Below are 26,803 nucleotides of genomic sequence, written 5' to 3'. Positions count from 1 at the left end.
ACATTTTCCCATCAGCCTCGGTGTTCCATTTCCTTTGTTTTAAATGAAACATTTTAAACAAAAAAGATTATTGCTTTTGCTCCTCAATGAGGTCCCTATTTAAGGATAATGATGCTCTGCTGGCTTTTTTTTTGAGATCTCTAGGCCTTCTCATTTGATCTTTTCCCACACCTGTCTGCTCTTTTGCTGCATTTGACAGTTCTTCAGAAAATACTGAGGTTTCGAGTTAGAGTGTCCTGTAATTTTGGAAAGGTGAAATGCTTGTGATTCTATTTCTTCATTATGCTCCTTGTTTTTCAGTAATTTTTAAGCAGAGGTAGAAGCAGGGCTGTTACATACACTGTTTCTTGACTTCTTAATACTGGAGGGCTACCATAAATGTCACAAATCTTAACTAATGTGAAGAATCAATAGCCGGGATGATGCTGAGACACTGAGGTATTTGTAGCTTATGAATCTGCTGTCAGACTCAGAAGTGCTTTGGGTTTGCGTCGTATGCTTGATGAGGGGACTCAGTCTTGGCCTTCTGTGTGTGAGGTGTAATTCACACAGAACGTGCACCAGCTTCACGTTGTAGCCTAACACTTGCTTTTTGTAATTTTTCTTTATAGCTGTTTTCTCATATCACCATTTATTGTTTTTTATATAATTCAAATCTCTTTTTTGGGGGGTAATTAGGTTTTAAAAAATATTTTGCTTATTTATTTTTAATGGACATACTGGGGATTGAACTTAGAACCTTGTGCATGCTAGACATGCACTCTACCACTGAGCTATAGCCTCCTGCCCATCACCATTTACTATTTATCTTGCTGCCATGTGTTGTATCAGATAGGAAGTTTTGACCCCAAGCAACAGAAGACACAGCTCAAAATGACTTCAAGCAGTGGTTCTCAAACTTTAAGGGGTCATCAAGATCACTTGCCCAGAGTTTTGGATTCAGTAAGTTTGGTGTAGTGTCTAGGAATTTGTATTTCTGACAAGTTCCAGGTGATGTGGATGTTGCTGATCTGGAGACCGTACTTTGAGAATCACTGAGTTAAACAGAAGATACATTTTCTTGCAGTAAAGGATGGTAGGATACTTCAATGGTTGGTTAATGTCATAGTTCAACAACAATATTATTCTTTCTTCTCAGAGGTGTAGATTATCTTCCTTCATGGAGCAAACTGGTCATAGTACCTTAGGGCACAACAGTGTTCAGAAGTCAGGAGGAAAAATAAAGACCTAATCCTTCTCGTCTTTTTTTTTTAATTTGTATGTATATACTTTTATTGACGTATAGTCAGTTTACAATGTGTCAATTTCTGGTGTACAGCATAATGCTTCTGTCATGCATGAACATACACATTTTGTTCTTATATTTTTTTCACCATAAATTACTGTAAGATATTGAATATAGTTCTTTCTGCTATACACTAGAAACTTGCTGTTTATCTATTATATGTATATTAGTATCTGCAAATCTTGAACTCCCAATCAATTTGTCCCTTCCCCCTGGTAACCATAAGTCTGTTTTCTATGTCTGTGAGTTGTTTCTGTTTTGTAAATATGTTCTTTTTTTTTTCAGATTCCACATGAAAGTGACATCATACGGTAATTTTCTTTCTCTTTCTGGCTTACGTCACTTAGAATGGCAGTCTTTCAGATCCACCTTTCCATGGAGCACTCTCACACATAAAAATGAGGGAATCTTTTCTATTCCTGTTTACTAATAAGAAGGCTGTAACTACTCTGCATATTAGACTGGACTAATCAAGACTTACCTCCTGGATCTGGCCCCAGTCTAGATTAAATGAGACCAGAGCTTGAGTTGAAAGTGGTAGAGGTTAAATTGCCTAGACGGGGAAAGTGACAGCATTCTAAATTACTGTATGTACAGATTTCCTAAGGCCATTTTACAGTTTGGGCCGAGTCTTTCCCAGTTTATTTTCATCTGTTTAGTAGTTAAAATCTAAGTGTTAAATGGTACATTAACACTTCTTGTTAATTAGCAAGAACAACGATGTTGCAATTGATTCTTTTAAATTTACAAGTTGTATTCTTCCTGTCTTTAAGAGGAATCAAACTCTGCACACGTTCAATGTTACAGTTGTGCAAAATGTTTTTTTCAATATTTGCCTTAGTTTTGATTTTTCTTCCCTGTTTCTGTAGCAAGTATATATACTTTTTCTGATTTCTGGAATAAACTTGGAATAACCTTTCTTCTGCTGAAATTCTGAGCAGCTCTTTTTCTTATTGTTTTGGATATTTCACAGCTTCATTTGTTTATGATTAATTCACAGTGACCTATTCCCTCCAAGTAATTACTGTTTGTTTGTTTTATAATAAAGGGAACGGAGAATTTTGTAATATATCTAACATTATTATATTATGGGCATTTATTGAAGTACACACAGGAGAAAAGTAATTACCCTGATAAAAATGAGCATACTCCTTAAACCACCAGTCAGATCAATATGTTGAATATTGCGTGAATCCTTAGAATCCCCTTTATATGCTTTTCTCACCAGCATTTCCTCTCCACAGGTGACAGAGGTTAGTTTTGTTTAGTTTTGAACATAACATAAATGGAATCACATATGTAGTATGGAATGTTTTCTGTCATGCTTGTTTTGCTCAATCTTATGTTTGAGGCTGATCCCTATTTTTTCATGTGGCAAAGTAGTTGCACAAAATTATACTCCAGTAGTATGTGAAAGTTTCAGTAGATTCATTTCAGGCTTATTTTCTCTCCTTTTATGCTTAACGGTTCTGGTGGGTGTGTCTGGCACTAATTTTGGTTTTAATTTGTGACTAATGAGACAAATTTTTCATTCCATGTTTACAGTCATTAATACATATAAGACTGTTCAGATTTATGTTTTTTTCTCATCAGTTTTGCTAAGTTATATTTTTAAAGATTTATGTATTTTTACCCAAATTTTCATATATATTGATTTACACATGTTTATAATAGCTTCCTATTATTTTTTTATCTGTAAATTCTGTATTGATGTCTCTTTTTCATTTCTAATATTTATTATTTTTATGTTTTTTACTTTTTTTTGCTTCTTTATTTTGATACAGATTTGCCGTTCTTTTATTTATTTATTATTTTTTAACATTTTTTATTGATTTATAACCATTTTACAATGTTGTGTCAAAGTATAGGCAAAATAACATGAAATGGAGTAGAGACTGTTAAGATTAGAGAATGAGCAGTTGGAGTAATGTCTAGTTTTCTATAAAACCCAATCTGACTGGTTTCCTTTTAAGCTGGAATATGGACCCACAAAGAAAGATCAGGGATACAGGTACATAGAGGAAAGATCATTGGAGGCTACAGTGAGAAGAAATAAAAAGTATATGATCATAAAGGGAGATTTTCATACACCTTTCTCAATATTTGATAAGACAAGCAGACAAAAATCAGTGAGAATACAGAAATCTGCACAGCATAACACACAAATGGTATAAGCTCAGCTACTTACCTTTCATGAATAATTTATATTTCTTTAAATAAACTTAAAACACATTTTCCCCCCATAGTCAGAAAGTGTACTGTGCACTAAAGTTGGTCAATAGTGTTTGGTAATTAGTATCTACATTTGGGTTTATTTCAAAGCAGATCTTTACTTCAGGAAAATGTACTTAGATTTAACCCTGTGTTTTAAGCTCTAGGTTTTCTAAAGTCATCCTCAGTGTTCAAATGAATAGCACTGTGATTCTTCAGTTTGGAAGCCTGGGACTCCAACCAGGAAATTTCGTAGATTATAACCCAAATTCCTGGTTCAGACAGTGAAAAATCCAAATTTCATGAGATTATTCCATTTTTAAGTAAAAGAGTCAGTGTATACCCAGAGCAAATCCAGAGCAGGATTACACTGTTAACAGTTGTTGAAGTTCAAAGTTCATATGTTCACTTGCAGGAATGCATCTTGGTAGCCCATCTTCTATAAAGTAATGAACACCCAGAATATGCCTGGTTGATTATAGTCAATTTCTAATCTGTGTTTCTCTGTAAAAGTGAATTAGAAGATGTTTAAATGAAGATCAAAATGAGAAAAGTCTAATTAGAGTTGCATTCAATTACAATCCTACTTTACTTATTTAACATTATTTGAAAGCTCATCTCATATATTTTGGTCGCTGAAAAATACTGAATAATTTTAATTCTTAATAGTATCATTATATTCACAATCTGTTTTCAGGTTTTCATGAATTTTACATATATTTATTATTTTATGACAATTTATATATTTTATGCATTCCTATTTTCAGAAGAAAAATGGGTTGTAAATAAAATAGGATAATTGCTAATATGTATTCCATGACTTTAATGGCCTTTTCTTCCCTGTGGACCATTATTAGTTTTCTCCTAAAACCCTTTTAATTAATCAAATAAAATGGGGGATTTTCATTAATATCTCAGCAACTTTTTACCTCAATTTGTTCTGAAGTGCATTTGTGTCATAAATTGTGAGCTCATGGAGAGATAAGGGAAAAAAAAGGAACCTCCATGTTTTCTTATATAGGTAAAAGGTGGCCACTTCAGGATCTGATAGATTATAATGGTGTTATTGGCCTTTTTGGTGGCAAAATATGTTTTTCCAGGCTTCTTTGCTCTTTCTGTTTGACAGTCCCTAAGGAACAGAGTGTTCATAAATGTGACAATGTCAGATTCACTGACAGATTTTTCAAATTATCTAAACCAAATTTATGTTATTTGAAAGTTTTTTTTCTGGGTGAAAGGAAGAAAATAAGCATGCATCACCAAGAACTGCACTTTACAGTGTGTACTCAACACGCAGAACCACAAATAAAAAGAAATTGATGTCATTAACTTGTGGATTTCAGAAAAGGAAAACAATAGGTGGTCTCTGGGGATTTTGTTCATGGGAAGGGTAATTCATTTAAAATTAAATCCCTTTCTTGATACCAGGAATTATAAAAAAGATATAAAGATATAAGGAACACTTTGAGATATTTGAGAATATTGAAGACCCAAATGAGATAACCAGACATTTTTTTTTATTCTTTATGATTTTAATTTGTTTAGTTCCCAAAATATGAGAGAGATTATCACTTAAGAACTTAATTGTTCAGATGGAGCGAAATCCCAAAAGAGGGGAGGTTATGGAAACATCAGGAGAGCAGAGTCCATCATCACTGGGTATTGTGTAAACCACAAACAAAATTACTCTAACATGTCTTATATCCCAAACTGAATTCACTGGAATAGCAGAAGACAAGTGATAGCATTTCTGATTTCCTGACTGGAAAGATGACTGTAAGTCTGTACCTGGAATCTAATTACAGGCAAGCCACTAATAAAACCATGAGATACTTGACAATATGAGAGGGAAAATTGTACAAACAGAAAATTTATGACAGTGATCCACAGCACTGCTGCAATAAAGGAATCTAGTTTGAGTGACACTTCCTGAATAGTAATAAAAAATTAGAAGCCCATTCAACCACCCGGGATATTATCAATATTTACTTCTTCTTTGGTTGTCAGTTTCATATCATGCCCCCAAACCTCCTTTAAGGAAAAGAAAAGATATTCTCCTCCCTACATAAATTTAAAGCATAAGTCTTTAGCCTTTAGGACTTTTTTATTTTTCTGTAGGCAAAGGCAAGGGATTTGCTTTTGTCACTCTCAAGAAAAGCTGCTCTGTAGTTAAGAACACAATTTTAGAGCCAGACAGGCAAAGAATTTGATTCCAATTTTTCCACATGCTAAAAGAGTATGATCCTTCCTGTTTATGTATTGATTTTCTCATTTTTAATATGAGGATGATAATAATTACCTGAGGAGATACTGTGAGAATTAAATTAGATATTATTTTAACTGTGAAATGCAATGTCTTGCAAATAGTAAACACTCAGTACACAATAGCTGAGAGAGGGGGGGAGAGAGACAAAGAGACAGAGAGAGGGAGAGAGAGAGACTGAGACAGAGAGAATAATTTAATGCTGGTTCTGAGACAGTGTTTCAAACAACACAATCCAAGCACTACTCAAAAGATCTGGTCTATTTAAAGTAGAAGTAATGGATTAAGTTTTTAAAAAGTTGTAAATAAAATGATTGTTTTTCTACATAAAATTCTAATTTATCACTGGTTTAATTGCATAGTCTTAATTTAACAACCTTGTAATTGAAGATTATTTATTGTTGATCTTTTTTATTGAAGTATAATTGACTTACAATAGTATACTAGTTTCAAGTGTACAACATAGTGCTTTGATATTTTTATACATTATGATATAATCACTACCATAAGTCCAATTATCATCTGTCACCAAAGTTATTACAATGTTGACTGTATCCTCTGTGTTGCACATTATGTTTCTGTGACCCATTCATTTTATTTATTTATTTATTTATTTAAACACCTTTATTGTAGTATGATTCCTGTACAGTAAAACTACACATATTTCAAATGTATAATTCAATGAATTTTGATAGATATATACACCTATGAAACCACCACCACAATCAAGATAGCTAACATTTCCATCACTCCCCAAGAGGCGCAAATTTGGAACTCCTGATTTAGCCCTTTCTACCTTCCCCTTCACCTATTTCATCCATTCCCCCCACCACTGTCACTGCCCTGTGACCACCATGTAGTTCTTTCTATCTGTGGCTGTGTTTCTGTTTTGTTGTGTTTGTTGTTTTGTTTTATTTTTTAAATTCCATATTTAAGTAAAATCATATGATATTTTTCCTTCTTTGCCTGACATTTCACTTAGCATAATACATTCTAGGCCCATCCATCTTGTTGCAAATGGCAAGGTTTCATTCTTTTTTATGGTGGAGTAATGTTTCATTGTGTATATATACCACATCTTCTTTATCCATTCACTTACTGATAGACACTTAGGTTACTTCTGTGTCCTGCCTATTGTAAATAATGCTGCAGTGAACATGAAGGTGCCTGTATCTTGTCAAGTTAGCATTTTCATTTCCTTCAGGTAAATAACCAGAAGTGGAATTACTGGATCATATAGTAGTTCTATTTTTAATTTTTTAAGGAACCTCCATATTGTTTTCCATAGTGGCTATACCATTGTATATTCACACCAACAGTGCAGGAGTGTTCCCTTTTCTCCACGTACTTGCTGATGCTTATTTCTTGTCTTTTTAATGATAGCCATTCTGACACTTGTGAGATGGTATTTCGTTGTGGTTTTGATTTTTATATTCCTAATGATTATCAAAGCTGAAATCTTTTCATGTGTCTGTTGGCTATCTTTATGTCTTCTTTGGAAAAATGTCTTTGCACATCCCCTGCCCTTTTTTAATTGGATTTTTTTTTTTTGATATTGAGTTGTGTGAGTTCTTTATATATTTTAGATATTAAGCCCTTATTGGACACATCAGTTGCAAATATCCTCTCCCATTCAGTAAGTTGCCTTTTCATTTTATTGGTGGTTTCCTTTGCTGTGCAAAAACTTTTTAGTTTGATATAGTCCCATTTGTTTATTTTGCTTTTGTTTCCCTTGCCTGAGAGACAGATCCAAAAAGATATTACTAAGACCTATCTGTGTTAAAAAGCATACTGCTTATGTTTTCTTTTAGGAGTTTTATGGTTTCAGGTCTTACATTTAAATCTTTAGTCCCTTTTGAGCTAGTTTTTGTGCATGGTGTGAGAAGCAGTCCAGTTTGACTCTTGCATGTGGCTTATCCAGTTTTTGCAACAGCATGTACTGAAGAGCCTATCTTTTCCCCATTTCATATTTTTACCTCCTTTGTTGTAGATTAATTGACCATATTAGTTTAGGTTTATTTCTGGGCTATCTCTTCTGTACCATTGAGCTGCGTGTCTGTCTTTGTGCCAGTACCGTAGACTTTTGGTTACTGTATCTTTGTAGTATAGTTTGAAATAAGGGAGTATGATACCTCTAGCTTTGTTTTCCTTTCTCAAGTTTGTTTTGGCTATTCAGGGTCTTTTGTGGTTCCATACAAATACATGTTATTGATCATTAATTGATGAGATTCTGAAAACATTTCCTAACTCGCATGGTAAGATATATTAAAAAAAGTTAAATACACTGGATGAAATATCATGTAAAATAACTGTTTAATGCAATTAATAATCATTTCTATAAGAGCAGTTAATCACTGATTAACATTTTTGCTCTTCAGTACCTAGGAATTACTTTTCCCCCAAGTGAATTTGTAAGTTTATATCTTTCTTCATTCTTGGTCAAGGATTGAGACCAAAATCAAACTATTTCAAGAAAACCATACTGGTCTGGAAACCATCATTTTAGGTTTGGTAGAATTTCAGAAGCCTTTACTCTCTGTGTCTTAAGTTTTGGGAGTAGTATCACTTTTGATAATTGATTAAGTTTCAGGAAGCATCACTGAGAATTAATACCATGGGATGTTTAAGAAGTGCAAACGTTGTCTCTGGTCAGCAGCAAAATTTAGTAAATTCAAAAGCAGTGTAATTCTGCAGACTGAGACAAAGGCATTTCCTGACATACATGGCATTTAGGATCTAAAAGCAAAGCAAAACAAAAACAAACAGCCAAATTGGATACCCTGCTCAATGTAAAGATAAAAGGCATTCCTAAGAACTTTCATATGACAGGACAGGTAGATATACACAGATAATTAATAAGCAATCACAACTTTTTTCCTTTTACATTCATTATGCTTGGATAAGGGAAGGAAAGAAATCTGAAGAGGAAGGAGAGACTTTGAAAGAGGGACATCAAAAATTTATAATTCTACTTTATTGCTTTTCCTTTTTTTTAAACCTATGGATAGGGGGTACCCACAAAGTCTATTACTCAAGGAATCTAGCAAGACCTTAGTTCTCACTTGTAAGAAATGAAACTAGTTGTGGAACTATATCGCTGAACAGTGTCTTCCTTCATACCATCCTTGTGGCCCTGGTGGCCACAGTTACATTTCCAACTGCATGGAAAAATAGAAATAGTAAGCCATGTATTTAGTTCTTTTACCAAATGACTTGTGATTCTATACACTTTTATTACAATGGAAAGTAAGCTATTTATTAGTAAAGCATTGATTTTTTAGGGCTTACCAATTTTTGACAAGATTAGTATCATTTCCTCCACCTCAAAAACTTTAAAAAAATGGTATTTGAAGAAACAGAGCCTGGCAGCAGATTTGTAAAACTCACCAGTGGAACTCAAGGAGGTGAATAAAAAATATATATATAAAGAGGAAATAGGAGCAAAAAGGGGAATTCTACTGGGAAAACTGCCTTATTGAGGATCCTGACAGAATCTGAAGTTTCTCCTCCAAGTGTGGGGTGGATGATTGCCAATCCATTCAATCACACCTTAATCCGCCACTGCTGGGTTGGACCTGGAGCAACATAGATTTTTCTGTACCCCCTGCCAAGAGTCTAATAATCCACATCCTTTCTTTTGAAGGGTAGAAGTCTCGATAGGATTGGAAACAAGTCACGGAAAAGGTGCCGGCGGGGGGCTTGTTTCATTATAATAACAAACCAGCTCCTGTTCAAAGAGAAATCACACTGAATTCCTTGCTGTCTTGTCCTAGTTGATTCTTTTCTTATCCTAAATATTTACCTTAATCCCTTTAAACCAGGGTCCTCTCAAAGGAAGAGCTGCACTTCTTTCTGCGCCTGGAGACGACTCTCTTTTGTGGGATTCCTTTAGTTGTTGCTGTGGGTTTACTCTTCTCTCTGGAGAGCGTTTTGTCGCTTCTTTACTTCCTGGCTCTACGTTTTATTTTCATTCTAAACTGTTAACTTGAGTTTACTTGTTTTTTTTCATGTGGACTTTTTAAAGACCCAAGTGTGGAATACTTCAGATTTGGACAGTCTGAGAGGGCTAAGTAGGGTGAATATCTGTATTACCTATGTAGGTTGTGGTCAAACCCAGTGAGAATAAAACATGTGTACTGGGCTTACCGCATTCTTGACTGAGCTACAGAATCATTGTCATCTTGTGTCTATCAAGTAACAAATGATTCTAACAGCTGTGAATGTTTCTCTGGGAATAGCGTTCCTTTGGAGACTCTGCCTAGACCAGATGGCCCTTCTCTGAAGATGAAGTAGATTCTGGACTTGCCATACCGGCCCCAGTTTATTGAGTTTGATATTTATCTGACTCAGTCTGACCCATCAGATTTGATTGTGAAGATGTTTGGAACTGAGATTCAGAAATTCTAGTTAGGCTCTAGTAATAATGGAACTGAGTGTGAAGGCCACCCCTCTGGCAGCCATGTTCCATGTCTAGCAAAGCAGAGAGAATTAATCTGAAGGCAAAGAAACACAAGGCTAATATTCAGAGACTGGCAGGCATAAAAATCTAAGAGCTCCCGAGAGTCACAGAAGAAATCAATTACAATCTTGTTACAGTCCCAGTTTATAATCTTAGTCCCTGGTGAGGCCCCTTGTACATTTTTACCTTGGGGTCTGGGAGATAACCCTGTGTCCTTACAATAATCTACCTCTTTGATTACACTTGGGGTTTCTGTTATGTGAAATGAAAGATCTGTGAATAAGATAATTGGTTTCATGATGGTCATGGAATCATGCTATCTTCCAGCCAGACTGAACCATAGATCCCTAATTCAAATCACTCATTTTACACATGAGAAAACTGGGGCCTATGAGCAAAGTCATGTGCTCATGGTTGAAGAAGATAATTAATGGAAAAACCAAGAGTGAAGTTACAGATGAGTGGTAAGAAAGGCTGGCAATCTCCAACAACACTGAAAAGCGTGATCAGGGCAGAGACCTGAAACTGAAGTTAGCACTAGTCCTTCCTTAGCGACTCACCAGCTGTAGAGCCTGGGTTATGTTTCTGGAGTCCTGGGCTTGTATTTATTGAGGAGGTTGGGGTATATGTTCTACCCGGTGCTTTCTGACTCTAAAATCATATGATTCTAAGCTGTGTCTCCAAACATAAAGTGAATTGGGTATCAGAAGTAATTATCTAGAAAATGTGGATGTGAATATATTTGCCTGGGGAGAAAATAAACCAGTTCACACAGGGTGAGTGTCCAAGTGTTAAAGTGGAAGCACTCTTTTACAGCTCAAAGCTTCCTATTGAAGTTGAGAGGTCCCCAAAGTGGTAGTTTTACTTTGTGGGTTTCTCATATCAAATCAAGTAGTAAACTGATTATGTGTGCAGACAGTGGGTTTGTATTGAGAATCTGTTTGGAAACCATCCAGAATCAGACGTGTGCCAAAACAGCATTTCTTCTTCCACATAGTAGGGAAATTGATAACAGTAAATTGATTTGGTCTCTTTGCTCCTTGAAGAGATGGAATGAACTGAAATAAACCAGTCTCTCTGGCTCTCTCCTTCCCTACTTTTCTTCCTTTCTTCTTTAATTCTGTTTTTTTTTTTTTTTCCTGGCTGATGATATGTTTGTAGATTGAATGAATGTGAATATGAGAGCTTTTCTTGTTTTTATTTGTAAAAGGTAGAGAACAAAGAGATTGTTGATGGAGTGAGAAGTTTCCATCACCAAAACTGAGTCCTGACAAACATAAAATACATGCTCATCATCTTATACATGGGACTTGAACAGCATAAAATTCCTTCTGTAATGCACACCACCTATAATCAAATTCCCTCTGCTTGCGAGCAGAGGTAATTTCCCAGTGCGGTATGTCTCTGTCTGATTTTCTCTCCTTTCCTCTTCCTGAGGCCTTTCTCATCTGTCTCTTGATTTAACCATTTTACTAAATTGTCTTATTTTTCAACCAGTAGTAAATATGTGAATTACCAAATTAGTAAGTTTTCCTAAGGTCTCATTCTATGCACCACCTTTGACGACTGGTAGATTTGCAGCTTTTCCTTCTTAGAAATTTTAACTCAGCTTATAACTCTTTGCAATTTTATGATCCAGTTAATCCTGACTACTCCTCCTTTCTGTTCTCATTGATTCTTCGTCCTCTTCTCTCTTCCTAAATATGGCTATTCCTAAAAGTTTTCCCTTGTCCTTTTCCCCCATTATTAAGATCTTTTGGTGTTTCATCAATTTGAGTTATACTGAACTATCATTCAGTGAAGTATGGGGGAGACTTGGGGTGAATGGAAGAAGGAGTAGTGAAAGAGGCTATAGAAGCAGAATATTTAACTTGTTTGTAAGTGTTTGATATGAGATAACTGATGCAAATTCAACTTTAATATTCCCTATCCTATCTTGAATAAAGATAAATATTACTCAGTAGTCCATATTATATGAATCTATGTGTTTTTGTATATTAGTTTTATTTATTATTTTTGTAAATTAAATGGACAAGATTTACCTTTCAACATCTAGGTAGATACACATAGTACATGTGGAAACCAAAGACTAGAGGAAGAGTATCTATTAATGTGTTAAGTCTCCAGAGAATTTTCACACATCTTTTAGAGGCTTTAGACTTCCTGGAAGTACAAAGATATTAGTTGCTTGAGTAAAACTTATCCAGGTGTAAATGGCCAAGGAAGCGTAACTGACATCTAAGTTACTTGTATAAATCTAAAGTTATTATCCTCTCTTCACCTCTCAAATGTTTCTCCTCTTGGATTCTAAATTTTTCTCAGTAGTTTCACTCATTTCCCAGTCGTCTAGTGGTGATCCACAGATTGAGTGAAGTATGTAGATCTGAGGAAGTTCGAAATCAATAGCAAGTGAAGATGGAAGGTTATCAAATTTGTGTTATATGGTTCCCACAAAGAAGTAAATTGAGAAGTAGATTTAAGAAAGCCAAAGATGAACAATCGAGGAATGGAATGCAGAAAAGAACAGGAGTAAAACTGGAAGTGAGAATCTGGAAGTAAAAAAGTATAGACAAAGCTCAGAATTTAAAAAAAAAAGCAAAAAGCTGTATTCTAAACCCAAAATTCTGTCAACTTAGGTACTGTTCCATTTGGCTTTTAATTTCTGTTTACTCTATGTGTTTCTACCCTTGGAGTTCCCTGTAAGTATTGATAGTGGCACTGATCACTATAAAATTCATTTTCCCTTCTCTTTTACTCTTTACTAAAGTTTATACCCAATTGAGTCTTTCTTCACCAGTTCTCTGAATTCACTTCTTTTCATTTCTTCTGCCAAGGCCCTTGTTCAGAATTTACCACCTTATTTTTAAAATTTTGAAATAACTTCTCAGTGCATAAATTGTCTGTATTCTCTTATTGGGTCCCTCTTCTGGGTAGTCCCTCATGCATACCTCACAACTCACATTGTTACAACAGCTTGGTCATGACACTCACCTGCTCAAAAATATTTGGAAATTCCTTATTGACTATGACCAAAAAATTTTAATATTTTTCTAATTTAACGTCTTCCAAAATCTTTCTTTACCTACCTTTAACTTGTATCTTCTATTACCCCCATCTTTTCCCTGTTTTAGAAATTTCATCTCATTTATTCATTCCTCTAACATATCTTACATTTTTATACGAATTCTTAGTTCTCGGAGTCCCCTCTCTGCCATTTCTAGTTGTAGAAGTCCTACTCATTTCTAAGATCCAATTTAAACAGGTTTTACATTCATTCTACAAACTTTTAAAAAAATGCTTAACATGTTTCATGACTTTGTGTAACATGCTGAGAAAACAAACAAATGTCATTGTCTCTTACTAAAATAGAAATGTATTCTATGATATAATGTATAATATGTAATAGATACAGGTATGCACTATAATATATTTTTTATTATGATAAAGAACTATGGTAGCACATATCCTAATCCAGCCTGGGGCAGGCCTTCTACAAGGATTATCCTTAAACAGGTACTGAAGGAGAAGGAAAAGTCTACCAGGTTAAAAAAAAAAGCAACTGGGGTTGGGGATTTTTCCATCAAAGAGACAGCAAGTCTATTAAAACATATGAGTTGTATGAGAGAGCACAGAATTCTCAGAGTATATTAAGCAGTTTGCTCTAGGCAAAAATAATCTTTCCCCTCTCCAAAGTATTATACATTCTACACATAAGGCATTCTTAATGCTCTCCTTGCATTTTGGTCTTGTTTCTCTCTAACTTTCATAAAAGGCAGGGACTATGTCATATGTCATTATGCATGTTTTTCTACCTAGCACAGTATTATACACTTAGTAAATGTTCAGTGTGTGATGATAAATATTAGTTGAATGAATAAAAGTTACCCTAGACTGAATGTTTTAGTTCTCATTCACAGGTTTGGTTTTCCCACTAGTCCACTATACTGAGGAAAATTGAAAAACTGACCTTTCCAGGGGCACTGTGTCGCTCAAACAGAAGTGTGAAACTACAAACAAACTTCATAAAAAGAGAGGTGGAAATTTTTGATGGATTTTTTTTTTTTTTTTTTTTTTTTTGGTTAAACAAAAGGGCAGATCAGAATCCTGTTCTGGGTATTTTTACATGAAGCTCTTGGTTTTTCAGCACACAAAATCTAAAAGTTACACATAAATTTAAAAGTTATTTTGACTGGCATCTTGAAAGAGCATGACACATTCAGGATTTTCTTAAATGTGAGAATGTTAAAAATAGCATTTATCTTATTGGAATGCTGTAATTTTAAAGTTCTGAAGTTCTAAAGTTTAGGAAACTCATAGAGAAGGCTGACCAAGTACCTTAATTCTGCCCCCTTGGCCACTGTAAGTAGGTCTGGGGACTACTTATAACCCAACTTTGGAGAAGTCAGTGCCTGGAGAGCTTGTTTTTGTGTGTTGAGAAAGTAAACTGAGTTCCTTCTGATACATTGTTTTGTTAGATGTCTGGCATATTCTTTTCAGACCAGAGGAAAAAAATACGGTGAAAACACAAAAATAGACATTTTATTATGTTCACATTTCCTTCCATTCTGCCACCAACCCTCTGCACCACTATCCTATTGAAGCTGTGAACCTGTCGTTAACCCAGGGCGACCACATGAGGTAACAGCCTCGCAGAGGCAGGACAGTGTCACATCATGACCACCATTCTGACTTGCTCTTGTTTTATCTACATTCTGACCCCTCAATTCCTTCCATCTTCTTTTCTAACATGTCTCTCCTAACTAGCTCCCAACTTCCTACCAAACCAGCCTCAACACCTTCTCCTCCAAATCTTATTTTTCTATAAAATATCCTTATACCTATTAGTGATGCCTCCATTTTCCCACTGTCTAAGCTAGAAAATGTGGGCTATAATTTAGACAACATGCATATGCTGTCTTCAATGTCTGGCAAGTTTAACCCATTATTTCCACTTCTATGTTCTCTATTTTGGTTGAACTACCTAGCTTTTACTCGTCTGGGTCACTGTTATACGTCCTAACCTTTTTTTCCTACATTTTCTACATTTTCCCATTTGGCATATTCCTTGCTCAATGTTCCCTGAGATGCAGATTGAATGAAAACATATTCTGCTATTCAGCATCCTTCAGTAGCTCACTATTTCTTCACAAACTACATGGAAATTCTTTTCCTAGACATTCAAGGCCATCTATTCTACAACTTAAACCTTGCTCCTTGGACAGTGTAGATATATTGGGAAATGGCCTTTTAGAGAGAGATGTGGATTCAAATTCTGACTCTGCCTCTTACTAGTTGAGTGACTTGAACAAGTTACTGAACCTGCAAGTGCTTCAATTTCCACATCTATAAAACAGAGCTAATGGTACCACATGGCATCATTGCATGTACCACACGTAAGTAATGGTACTTGCTGTGAAGGTTAAATGACTTAGGAAGGTGAAGTGCATTGGACAAGGCTTTGGACATGGTAAGCGATGATTAAGTATTAGACATCATTATTAATATCTTCCATTATTACCTTTCTTGTAATACTTAAGTTATAGAATCAAAAATCTTTGAACTACATGAAAGACCTTAAGGCTTTCATTTCACTTATGATAAAAGTGAAGTCCAAAGAAGTTATATAACTTTGTTGAGGTCACACAATAACTTAATGGCAGGGTGAGGACCATACCCTTGTCTTCTGATTTGGCTTCTGATTAGGTGTTTAAGGCTTTTGGGGCCTTAAGGGCCCCAGTTATTGGTAATTGGTGGCAACTAACCTTGAAATCAGTAATTTATTCCATAGAGAAAATAGAAATAAAACACTCATGAACCCATGAATTGATAGACTAAAAAGACAAAGAGGGAAAAAAAGGATACAAATGGAAATTGGATTCTGTAAATGATAGTTTTAGACTATTTTTCTCAGACACATAAAGAATCTGAGCAACTAGTAATATGATTGCATCAAGTTTCAAATCTGAAAACTGAATGTGTAAGAATCTGAGAATCTGTAATGCTGTCTTACAATGTGTCTGCCTTTCAAAGTCATGCAGCAAGTTTTAATGTTATTTTATTTAAAAAAAATGTTATCCACGTATTTCTTTCTCTGCTTTTGCTGTTAACCAAGAGTTCACTCTATTGGGTTTTTGATTGTTCATTAAAAATCTCTTTCCTGGGGCAGAAATTAAGAGCAGTGTATGCAAGTATGTCAGTAGTATTGTATCTTACTTGTATGCCAAGTCTAAGTACACCGATCAACTGCCATCACTGTTGACCTTCCCCACTAGGCTAAGATGTCGAGTTACTACCATTTGTTATTCCATGATTCATGCTCTCCAAAATGCTCTGATTATCCAAGATTTAAGGTTAAGGTACAGTGTATAGTAGGAAGGCCCTGCCTTTCCTTTTCAGGTTACTAGACCATGGGGAATCTAAATGGTCAACTCATGTTCCCCAAATGTTTGCCATATTACAATATTTCCCTTTATTTGTTATTTAAAAAATGAATCCTCAATGTTCAAATTGGGATTTTTCTTATAATAATATTATTCATAACTGGTTAGAATGCAAAATAACGTAATTATAATTTCTCTTCTGTCTGTTTTCTAAAGTAAAAATAATCTATGAAGGAAAGGGAAAAGGGAGGAAAGCCCCCCAAATGACCAATGGAGTAAAATGATGAGTTCATGGAGAACACTCTTCTTTATTCCTCAAAAGACAATAGAAAAATAATACATCTTGCCAGTGTGTTTTGTGTGTCACCTGTTTCATCTCTAATCCTTGCAGCAGTCCTTCAAAGATCATTACCACTATTTGGGAGACAAGGAACTCAGGCTGAGGGGTTAGTGGTTTGCAAGGGGTTAGGGCATGAAACTGCTGTATGCCATGATCTTAATATATTCTCAGGTGGGCCTGACTCCGAATTTTGCTCTTGCCCCATCATGGCATACAGCCTCCACATTTCTCATGTTCTTTCAGAAAGACCTGAGAAGTAAGGTCTGATCCCATCAAGTTGGACTCTGTGTTAGGGACATGTTGACTGTACACATTTCTTTCTGCTATTTGTATCATTACCATTAACAAACACACACTGATTTTAAAACCTCTTTCTTATTTATTTGGACTTCTTCTTTCTTTTTAGAATATTTAACAGTTCCAAATTAAAACAACAAATTTTGCAGAAAGGATAGTTGGAATTTGAACTGATTTGGTGAGCATATGGCATGGAAAACCTTCTCCAGGCTGTAAGAAGTTATTACAAAAAGGAGTAAATCGTCTTTAAAAATTATGAACACAAAAGCACACCCCTGCAGGTAGCGTAAAACTGTGCACTAAGTAAATTTTTCAGTATAAAGAAAGCAGAAAGATAATTCGTGTTGGAGTGATCCACAGAAAATGAAAATATCCATATACTAAAGTAAGGATAAGTCGACTTAAAACTTTACATCTGACTCCAGGTGTTCAAAACCTAATTCTGTGTAATCATTATGAATAAGGTTTTGCAACCTCTTAAATAAATAAACATGTACCTTTAAATTTCTTAAATTATAATTTTTTTTGTTAAGAAAAGCAAATAGTGCTGGGAAGGAAGAAATAAGAAAAGAATTGGAACTCTGTCCTGTGACTTACATTGGATTTAGTAAAACATATTACAAAACCTTGTATAATGGAATCAGGCTACTTTGCTATGTTTAGAGATCAGGTCAAGATTTTGGCAGCATAAAATTATGAGACAACAGTTCAACTTTCCCAAATCAGAATTCTTTCTCATAATCAGATGTTTTCATCTGTGCCTTTTGGGATCAGAAGAATTTCATGACATACTCAGGAAATGATATCAGCTGTATTCAGTAGCAAGGGCTCTTGAGCTAAAGAAATAAAAAGTTACTCAAATTATTCTCTCTTTTCTGAGTCTAGCACAGTGCCCCACAACAGAGCAGGTACTCCATGAGTACGGACAGAATTAATTCATGAACAACGAACACCTGTTCCGGGTCTGTCACCGTTCTAAGAATTGAAACAAATGAGAAAGACAGTCAGTAACTTCAAAGAGCTAATAGTCCACTCTAGGGAATAAAAATAAACCATAAAATGTAATGCAATAAGCAATTTGATAAAGTTATTCGTAAGATAATATGTAAGGAAGAAATTCAAATAACCTTAAGGGAGGATCTTTTGATTTCTCTGTGACTGAGTTTAGTCTTAAAAACATGTGTCAGAGTTAACAAAAGGGAAGAAATAGGGGAGAAGCCTTCCTGCTGGAGGCAAGAATGACTAGAGTATTTGTGTATGACTGGAACCCAGCTTCATGTCGATGAACGGCCAAGAGATGATCTAGAAAGGTAGTCAGTGGTTAGATCATGAACAAATTTATATGCTAAAAAGAAAAAAAAGGGATTTTTTATTCTCATTGAGAAATGTAAATTCAAGAATCATCATCAGATTTGCATCATATAGAGGTCATTCTCATGGCAGTTTGTGGTGTATGAATCCATGACTGGAGAGAGGGGAAATTTGGAAATAACCTAATGGAAAACTCCATGTGAGCCTTCTGTACCAAGGCAGTGGCAAAATGTAAAGAGGAAGCTATTTTTTCCCCCCATAAAGAACATAAACATCTTTATGTTATCAGTTATTGAGATTTTAGTGGTAATCTATTACTCAAGTTTAAACTAGCACAACCCAAATTCTTCAGAAATTGGTAAGAGGAATGCAGTGCTACTGAAACAAAGAAAAAAAATTAAAATATGTGGGATTAGCTTGATAGGGGAGACGATTTGTAGGTTTCATCAAGGAAACTGATATGGAGGCTGGAAGAAAGTCAGTCCATGTAATGGAACTTTGCTAAGACTGTTGCTTGAGGTGGCAAGGAAGGAGGACAATATACCTAAAGAATTTATGTCTTGAAGGAAAAAAATTGATGTTAGAATGTTAGTAGGATACACTGACTCATTTGGTGACATGTGACGAGACAATATAAGAAAGAAACAAGCTCAGAAGATAAATGATCAGTTTGCAAGTGGGAATGAAAGAGTAGATATAGAGTCTAGAAATAGAGGCAACTTTAAGTGCCAAACAATAAAAGCTAAACTTGAGTTATCTTTTATGCTACAAAGACTTATTAAAATCCAAACCAGAAACAAGAATAAAATTAAGGGCATGGTTGTCACATGTATTGTTAGTACTTCTAATTGGATTAAGGGGTGCCCAATAAATCTTTCAGTTTGAAGAAAAATGCCTCAGGGAAAGGAGAATAAGAGTACAGCTCTATCACTGAAGCCAGATAGCCTCCAGATGTGTGCAACTAACAAAGTAAATGTCTTGAAGAGGATTTTTGATGCACTTGTTGGCACATGGAACTATCGAACAAAAAGGAAAAGACATCAGTTAAAAAGAACCTAGAACCTGGATTACCGGGTCAAGGAGTGAACTGAAGGAGCTGCTCAGCCCACACAAGGGTAGCCTGTTCATCAGTGCTCACTCTCAAATGGCCGGAGAGTGTAATGAGCAAAGATCAGATCCACGGGCCAGAGGGAACAACCATCTAGGAGACCTTTCCCAGGGAATAGGATTGAGGCTTAATCAAGAAACATCCCCCTGCTCCAGGTAAGGGGCTGTGGATCAGTACTTACTGTGTGTCTTTCTCACTTTCTCCTTTTCTGAATGGGCGTGCTTCCTGCAGTTAGCTTGCTCCTGTTCCACCGTTTTCATGTTAGTTGTGTAAGAAGCAGATAACTTTTATCTCTTTTGTGTGTTTGTAGTCCTCCAGATAAAGGGAAGGCCCACTTGGATATGGACACGCTATTGCATATAACCTCAGTGTAGAAACAGCCACGTAGAGCCCAGAGCTTGTTGCTATGACTGTGTGGAACTTTGGAGTTTTCTCTCTTGGGGTAAAGATGAGCATACTTTCCATGAAGAAAGGATGAATCAAATGTTTGGTGACCCAGGAGGGCAGATTGTGGTAGACACTGTTAAATACTTGTTAAATATTTCAGGTTTTCTTTCCTTCTGAGTATATCCTGGCTCCCTTGTGGTTGCATTGGGCCATGTGACTAATCCTGGTCAATCCATTGTGAATGGAAGCATGATACATCATTTGTGGGGTGAAGACCCTTCTGAACACATTTTTGTTCTCTGACTCAGTGAACAGGAATGTTCAAGATGGTCTCTATTTTGTCAGCCTGGACCCCAGGGTAAAGAGATACAGAGCAGAGCTCCCAGTCGTAGTGGAATTTTAGCATGAATGTGAAATAAATCTTTGTCTTTCTAAGTCAGTGAGATTTGGGGATCCTCGATACCATAGCCCATCCTGTCATCCCTGGTAGATACTGGGTCACCAACATATATACATTGATCACAGTTCTTTCACTGATGACATAGAAGGGAACCAACAAATACCTATTTGAAAGAATAAAAGAATGATGACACACAGTTGCTCTAACATTTACTTTAATTAAAGCATTTGATATTTTTCTGTGGAACTATGTTTAGAACGATAGGCTTTTTAAAAGGAAATGTTTTAAAAATAGGAATTGACCAATTTTTTTTTTTTTTGAGGAATAAAAAAAGACCATGATATTTCGTCCTTTGAGTTACAGCTATTATGACAGTTGAGAAGGAGCGGGATGCAGAATTAGGAGGGGTCTGATGGCTACAAGTCTAGTCCGCTTAGTTTTTGTACTGGAAGGGCTCATCGCCAGTTTCGTTGAGAAGACACGTGCGGATGAGGGCTTCTGTCACCGCAAAGGGGTCACAGTTGGCAGAGGGGCGACGGTCTTCAAAGTAATCCTTCTTCTCCTGGCCGACAGTCCGGGGAATGCGGATGCTAGCACCACGGTTGGCCACGCCGGCAGAAAAGTCGTTGATGTTGGAGGTTTCGTGGAATCCAGTTAGGCGCCGGCGTTGTCCAGGCCCCCCTTGGGATCGTAGGCTCGGATGTGGTACTGGTGCCGCCTGCTCAGTTTCTCGATGGCCTCCTCAGTGTACTTCAGGCCTTTCTCCTCTCGCATGGCCTTGGTGCTGAAGTTGGTGTGGCAGCCAGCGCCGTTCCAGTTCCCAGGAATGGGCTTAGGGTCAAAGGTGGCAATCACGCCGAAGTCTTCGCACACGCGGTGCAGGATGAAACGGGCCACCCAGAGATGATCGCCCATGTCGATTCCTTCGCAGGGTCCTATCTGGAACTCCCACTGGGCAGGCGTGACCTCGGCATTCGTGCCCCCGATCTTGATGCCGGCGTACAGGCAGGCCCGGTAGTGAGCCTCCACGATGTCCCTGCCGTAGGCTTTGTCTGCTCCCACGCCACAGTAGTAGGGACCTTGGGGCCCAGGGAAGCCATTGGAAGGCCAACCAAAGGGGTGCCCATCTGTGCCCATCAGAGTGTATTCCTGCTCCATTCCAAACCAGGGGTGCTGGTTGCACACCATGTCCATTATCCGTTTACAGGTGTGCCTTAAATTGGTCTCTGCAGGCTTTCGGTTGTACTTGAAGACTTCACAGAATACCAGCTTGTTGGGGTCCTTGCGGAAAGGGTCCCGAAACATGGCAGCAGGGACAAGATACATGTCACTGTTGGAGCCTTCAGACTGAAAGGTACTAGAGCCATCAAAGTTCCACTCAGGCAACTCTTCTATACACTTGGGCTCACAGTCCAGGGTCCGGGTCTTGCAGCGCAGCCCTTCTCCGGTACCGTCAATCCAGATGTACATAGCCTGGACCTTCTCACCCTGAGGCAGGGACATGTACACCTGCTTGATGCCTTTGTTCAAGTGGGAGCTCGCTGAGGTGGCCATGGTCGAAGGTGTTCCGAGGCGGCGAGCAGGCGGCAGGGCGGGCAGGCCGCGAGAGCGAGGTGTGGAGAGGAGAGGCGAGGAGGCCAGGGGTGCCGCTTAGACGCCCTACTCTTCTCCCATTCTCGGCTCTGACCAGTCAATTTTTTAAGTTAGTATTTGGCACTATGTTGTCTGTTAAATAACTTATTGCCCTCTATTTTTTTTTCTCTTCATTTCCTAGTACATCTGATTGATAGACCCTATGACACATCTAGAACACTGGCTGAAATGGAGAATGGGAAATGTGATTTTAGCTGGCTCAGTAAGGAAGGTGCACGAAAGTGAGGCTGCAGCAGAGTTGAGCAAGCCACGCAGCTGCACCCATGGCAGTGTGAAAAGGCACAGGGTAAAAGGAAAAGCACAGGGTGGCTGAGCACTGGGAAGCTCCGGATAAGAAGGGAGACAACAAAATGGTTGTGGAAGAGATAGAGAAGTAACAGGGATCACCTTGTGGGCTAAGGAGCTTCGTGTTTATCTGAAGGGAGGCAGGAATCACTAAGGAACTTTAAATGGAGATGGAAAGATCTGGCATGTTTCGGATTTGCAATTTAAAAAGATCATGCTTACAGTATTTTGCATATTCAACACCTCCTATACCTTCCAAGTCCCCCCTTCTCAATTCTAGTTAACTTATTAACTAGGTACAGACTGCCTGGAAAAGGCATGAAAAGGATTTGCTGAATTTCCTGAACCTGCTTCTTCAGTTATAATATCTATTAAAAGTGCTCCTGAAAGTCTCGACCTGGATTTTAATAGTAGCCCTACCCAGAGTCAAAGTCACAGTTCAGCAACTTGAGATTTTATTATTTCCTCTAATTTGTCAGATAGTGAGGCATCTGAGCTATCTGCTGCTAACCCTTGCAAGCAGAATTGCTCTTTTATTTTGTGTAGTCGTGACACTGATTCTGACACTGTAAAGACGAGCTTATAAGAAAAATGGATCTCGAGGGACAGGGTCAGGAATGTCCCAATCACGTGATGCTTCTTTATCGTGTTACAATGTGGAGACAGAATATTGTAAACTCATTGCAAATCCTACATGTTTGGAATGACTTATTATGGGTCATCCAGAAATTTAAAATTCAAGGTTGTGGTGTGCTTTCTGTAAAATATAAAACTTTCCAGAAACCTCTTCTACATGCAGAATTAATTTGACAATGCATTTAAAAAGCAACCGGTAGAATCTAGACTAAGTCACCTGTAGATCTGTTCACAGAAACGAAATTTAAATAGAATGCCATCAATTACTTTGGATACTGGCTCTTGGCATATGGAAACTTTAGCTTGGTGCCTTTCGAACCCAACCTCAAGCTAAAGGGAGTAGAGTGGACTGTTTGTGTCCCACCAGATTCGTATACTGAACCCTAATTCCCAGTGTGATGGAGGTGGGACCTTTGGAGGTGATTAGGTGGTGAGCCCTCATGAATGGAGTAAGTGTCTTATAAGAGAGACCCCAGAGATCTCTCTCTCAGAGCTCCCTTACCCTTTCTGCAATGTGAGGACATAGTGAGAACAGCCCTCTAGGAGCCAGGAAGTAGGTTCTTACCAGAAACCAAATCTGCTAGCCCCTTTATCATGCACTGCAGCCTCCAGAACTCTGAGAAATAAATGTCTGTTGTTTATAAACCACCCAGTCTATGGTAATTTGTTATAACAGCCTTAACAGACTAAGTATTTAGTTTATTGTAGTTCCTTGTAAACAGTAGTTGGAAGGAAGGAAGGGAGGGAGAAAGGGAAGAAGGGAGGAAGGAAGGAATGAAGGATAGATATATCCTATGTTGCATGACATTGAATAATATAAAGATATGTTACTTGTTAGAATGAATGTGAAGGACAGTGAGTTTTGGGCAGGCTTGAAGAATTGAGAACATGAGGGGAGCTAAACTATTTAGTATGTAGAAAATTGTGTAAGGCTGTTCATTGATAAGAATACCAAACTTCTACAAATTAGTGTCTGAGGAATTCTTACTGTGAATTTAACCTAACATGTATGGATTTGCTGGATGAGTTCAAGAAAGACCCACTTATGACCTAAGCTTAGATGCTCAGTGCAAGAATTAGAGCTTCAGCCATAATCTAAAGGGCCCTCGACTAAGAGATAAGACCCATGCTCTATTATTGCCTGTCTGCATCACTAGAATACACATTTGAGCAAAACATAAACCATACAGGACACTAGGGTATCAATCAGGACTTCCCCTCGCCTCCTCTTTTAGGCCGTCCTCATTCTTTCTAGTTCATATTTTGAGTAGGAGCTGGGAGAAAAGGACTCTTTGCAGGGGTTGGCATGGTGAGGATGAGCAAATCATCTTTTCTTCTTACGATCAAAGTCCTGACCGTAGGCGAGTCTCCTCATTTTGTCTTTTCTTACTGACATAACCAGCGTAGCTCAGCAGCAGAGTAGCTTAAGATATTGGATACGTCTCTTTCTACTCCACTTAGTGCTGTCAGACAGAAGTTCAGGTCTCGCTGGCCCCTGTACAATTGCTGGACCGATTAGCGCAGCGCGCTGCAAAGATTACACGTCCCCGTTCTGCGCCAAGTGTCAGTGATTTAATCAGCCCCCTTCAGGTGAAATGCAAAACCACGAATTCCATGGCAGACGGTGTTGGTGGTGGCAATGCACCCATTGATTTCCACTTGTAGAAATAGTTTTCTTCGGAGAGCGACTCTTTAATTACCCTTTACCAGTGTCTAGTAGGCCAGCTTCCTCATGACAGATTAAATTTACCACATTCTGTTTAAATACCAAGTGAAAATTTCTGAGTCAATCTGATTATCTTTCTCCTTCTTTCCGCTGTGGCCTTTCCTTCTGTTCTATTTGCAGGTGCTTCGACCTCCTTTTCCTAACATTTTCAATTATACTCCCCCCTTTTTTTTTTCCTGATGGAGAGATACAGATGTTGCCCACTAATTTCTTTGAAAGATTGAAAGGGCAAAAATAGACAACTCATTGAAATAATTTCTTCAAAAATATTTAAAGTTCACAAATCCAAACCACCCTATCCTAATACATCTTTTGAAATAGTAAAGAAATAAAAGTTGGGACAGAGTTGTTAGGTAGCTGAAGAGTAAGTTAATACCTACTTAACTGGAGAAAGAAACACTTCAGAAAATTGTTTTTTATGAATATTAAATAAACTGCAGGCTGAGAGACTGGCACCTCTCTATTTGCGCTCTCCACCTCCTTTCCGTCTCTCTTTCCTATTTGGACTAAACAGAACACAGAGCAACTTCTGGCTTTGTCCCAAGTGGGACTTGGGGAGGCCCTTAAACCTTTCTGAGCCTCATTTTCCTAGCTGATAAATTAAGACAGTGGGATAAACTATTTCTGGCATATCTCACAGCAGAAGCATCTCCAAATCTTTGGAGATGAAAGGATGTCTGGATTACACACATGGTTTGCCCCAAGTAGCCCCCAGTAGGCCATGGCATGGGAGGTTTTGATACATACCAGCATTAATGTAAAAGTAATTCTCTTTAACAACAGAGCAACAGCAGTAAAGGTGTGTGAGGTTTTAATAATACCTTTTCCTTCCTGAATTCAGTGAACTATATGATAAATAACTTTTGAATGGCTTCCTGTTTCATGCCACTTTCATGCAACAGCAGGCTCATAGTAAATTTCACATTATTTGACTTGCTCTCACAGTAATTTATCACATTGGGGAAAACTTGCATCTAGCCACAACAAATGAAACCCAAATTTGATTTAATCATTTTCATTTTAACAGAAGCCATTAGCATGGCAGAATTAAGAATAAATTCCTTGTTTTGATTATTTGTGTTGAATAAATTTATTGGATTCCTTATGAAATTACTCTTTACATTCTCTTGCTGCTCTGGCCCTGATTTGTTTGTTAATGATTGAGGTCACTACCTGATTTATGAACAAAAGCATCTGTCCTATTCACAATACCTCTCATGAAAATTCCTGGTGTTTATTGCCTTGCAGTGAAACCGCTGATGGCGATTAGTGTCAGGCAAGGTTCTAAATATTTATAGATTTGATTCATAAAAATATCCAAAGTGTGAGTTTCTTGAAATTTGAGCTCTTGTAAGCGTGCTAGTTACGTTTTTCGTAATAGTTATTGTTTGATGTCCAGAATGCAGTTGGGGTATAGTGGATGCTGAAATGGATCTGGAGTGGGTATCAATACTTGACATTCATCACAGCTAATATGTGTCATGCATTGTTCTAAATGCTACGGGTCTATTACTGTATTTGGCCATCACAGTAACCATATGAGGTATATATTTTCCTTATGCCCAGTTTATAAGTGAGGAAACTGAGATCCAGGTAATTAACGTGTACAAGGTCCACAGTCAAATCGAGAGCCTGAATGCACTGCCAGGCAATCTGGTAGTAGAGCATTCACTCTTAACCATTCTACTCTGCTGCCCCTGACCTGGAAAATAACCCTAGCTGCACCATTATAACACTATGTGTCAGGTACTCCTCAAAGTGTTTTACAAATATTGCTACACTTAACCATGTCAACACTCTATAAGGAGGTAATAGTAGTCTCCCCATTCCAAAAACAAGGAAATTGAGGCACAGAAGTTTCAGTTAACTTGCCCAAGGTCACAGAGCATGCAGTGGGGCCAGAACTGGATGCACCAAGTTCATCTTCTGAGCCTGTGTTCTTAAATATTAACTCTTTCGACTTTTCGTAGGATACAAATGTTTTATAATTTACTAGCTGTGTGTAATTTTGAGAAGTATTTTATTACATATAAATAGTCATAAAATACTTGTTTCCCAAAGC

At 37.3% G+C, this 26,803-nt stretch overlaps 1 protein-coding gene across 1 annotated transcript; it reads right to left on the bottom strand.

The window, feature by feature from the left end:
* Positions 1 to 20,766: 20,766 nt before the first annotated feature.
* Positions 20,767 to 22,115, bottom strand: LOC105088288 (glutamine synthetase-like). Its single transcript, XM_064493399.1, is given in 2 exon segments — positions 20,767 to 21,107; positions 21,110 to 22,115. Coding segments are annotated over 2 exon segments (1,119 nt in total). The 5' UTR covers positions 21,996 to 22,115; the 3' UTR covers positions 20,767 to 20,874.
* Between the last annotated feature and the right edge of the window lie 4,688 nt (positions 22,116 to 26,803).

This window comes from Camelus dromedarius, chromosome 14, assembly GCF_036321535.1.
Source record: "Camelus dromedarius isolate mCamDro1 chromosome 14, mCamDro1.pat, whole genome shotgun sequence".
Classification (NCBI taxonomy): domain Eukaryota; kingdom Metazoa; phylum Chordata; class Mammalia; order Artiodactyla; family Camelidae; genus Camelus; species Camelus dromedarius.
The sequence above is the reverse complement of the archived record's forward strand: the minus strand, read 5'-3'. Positions and strand labels throughout refer to the sequence as shown.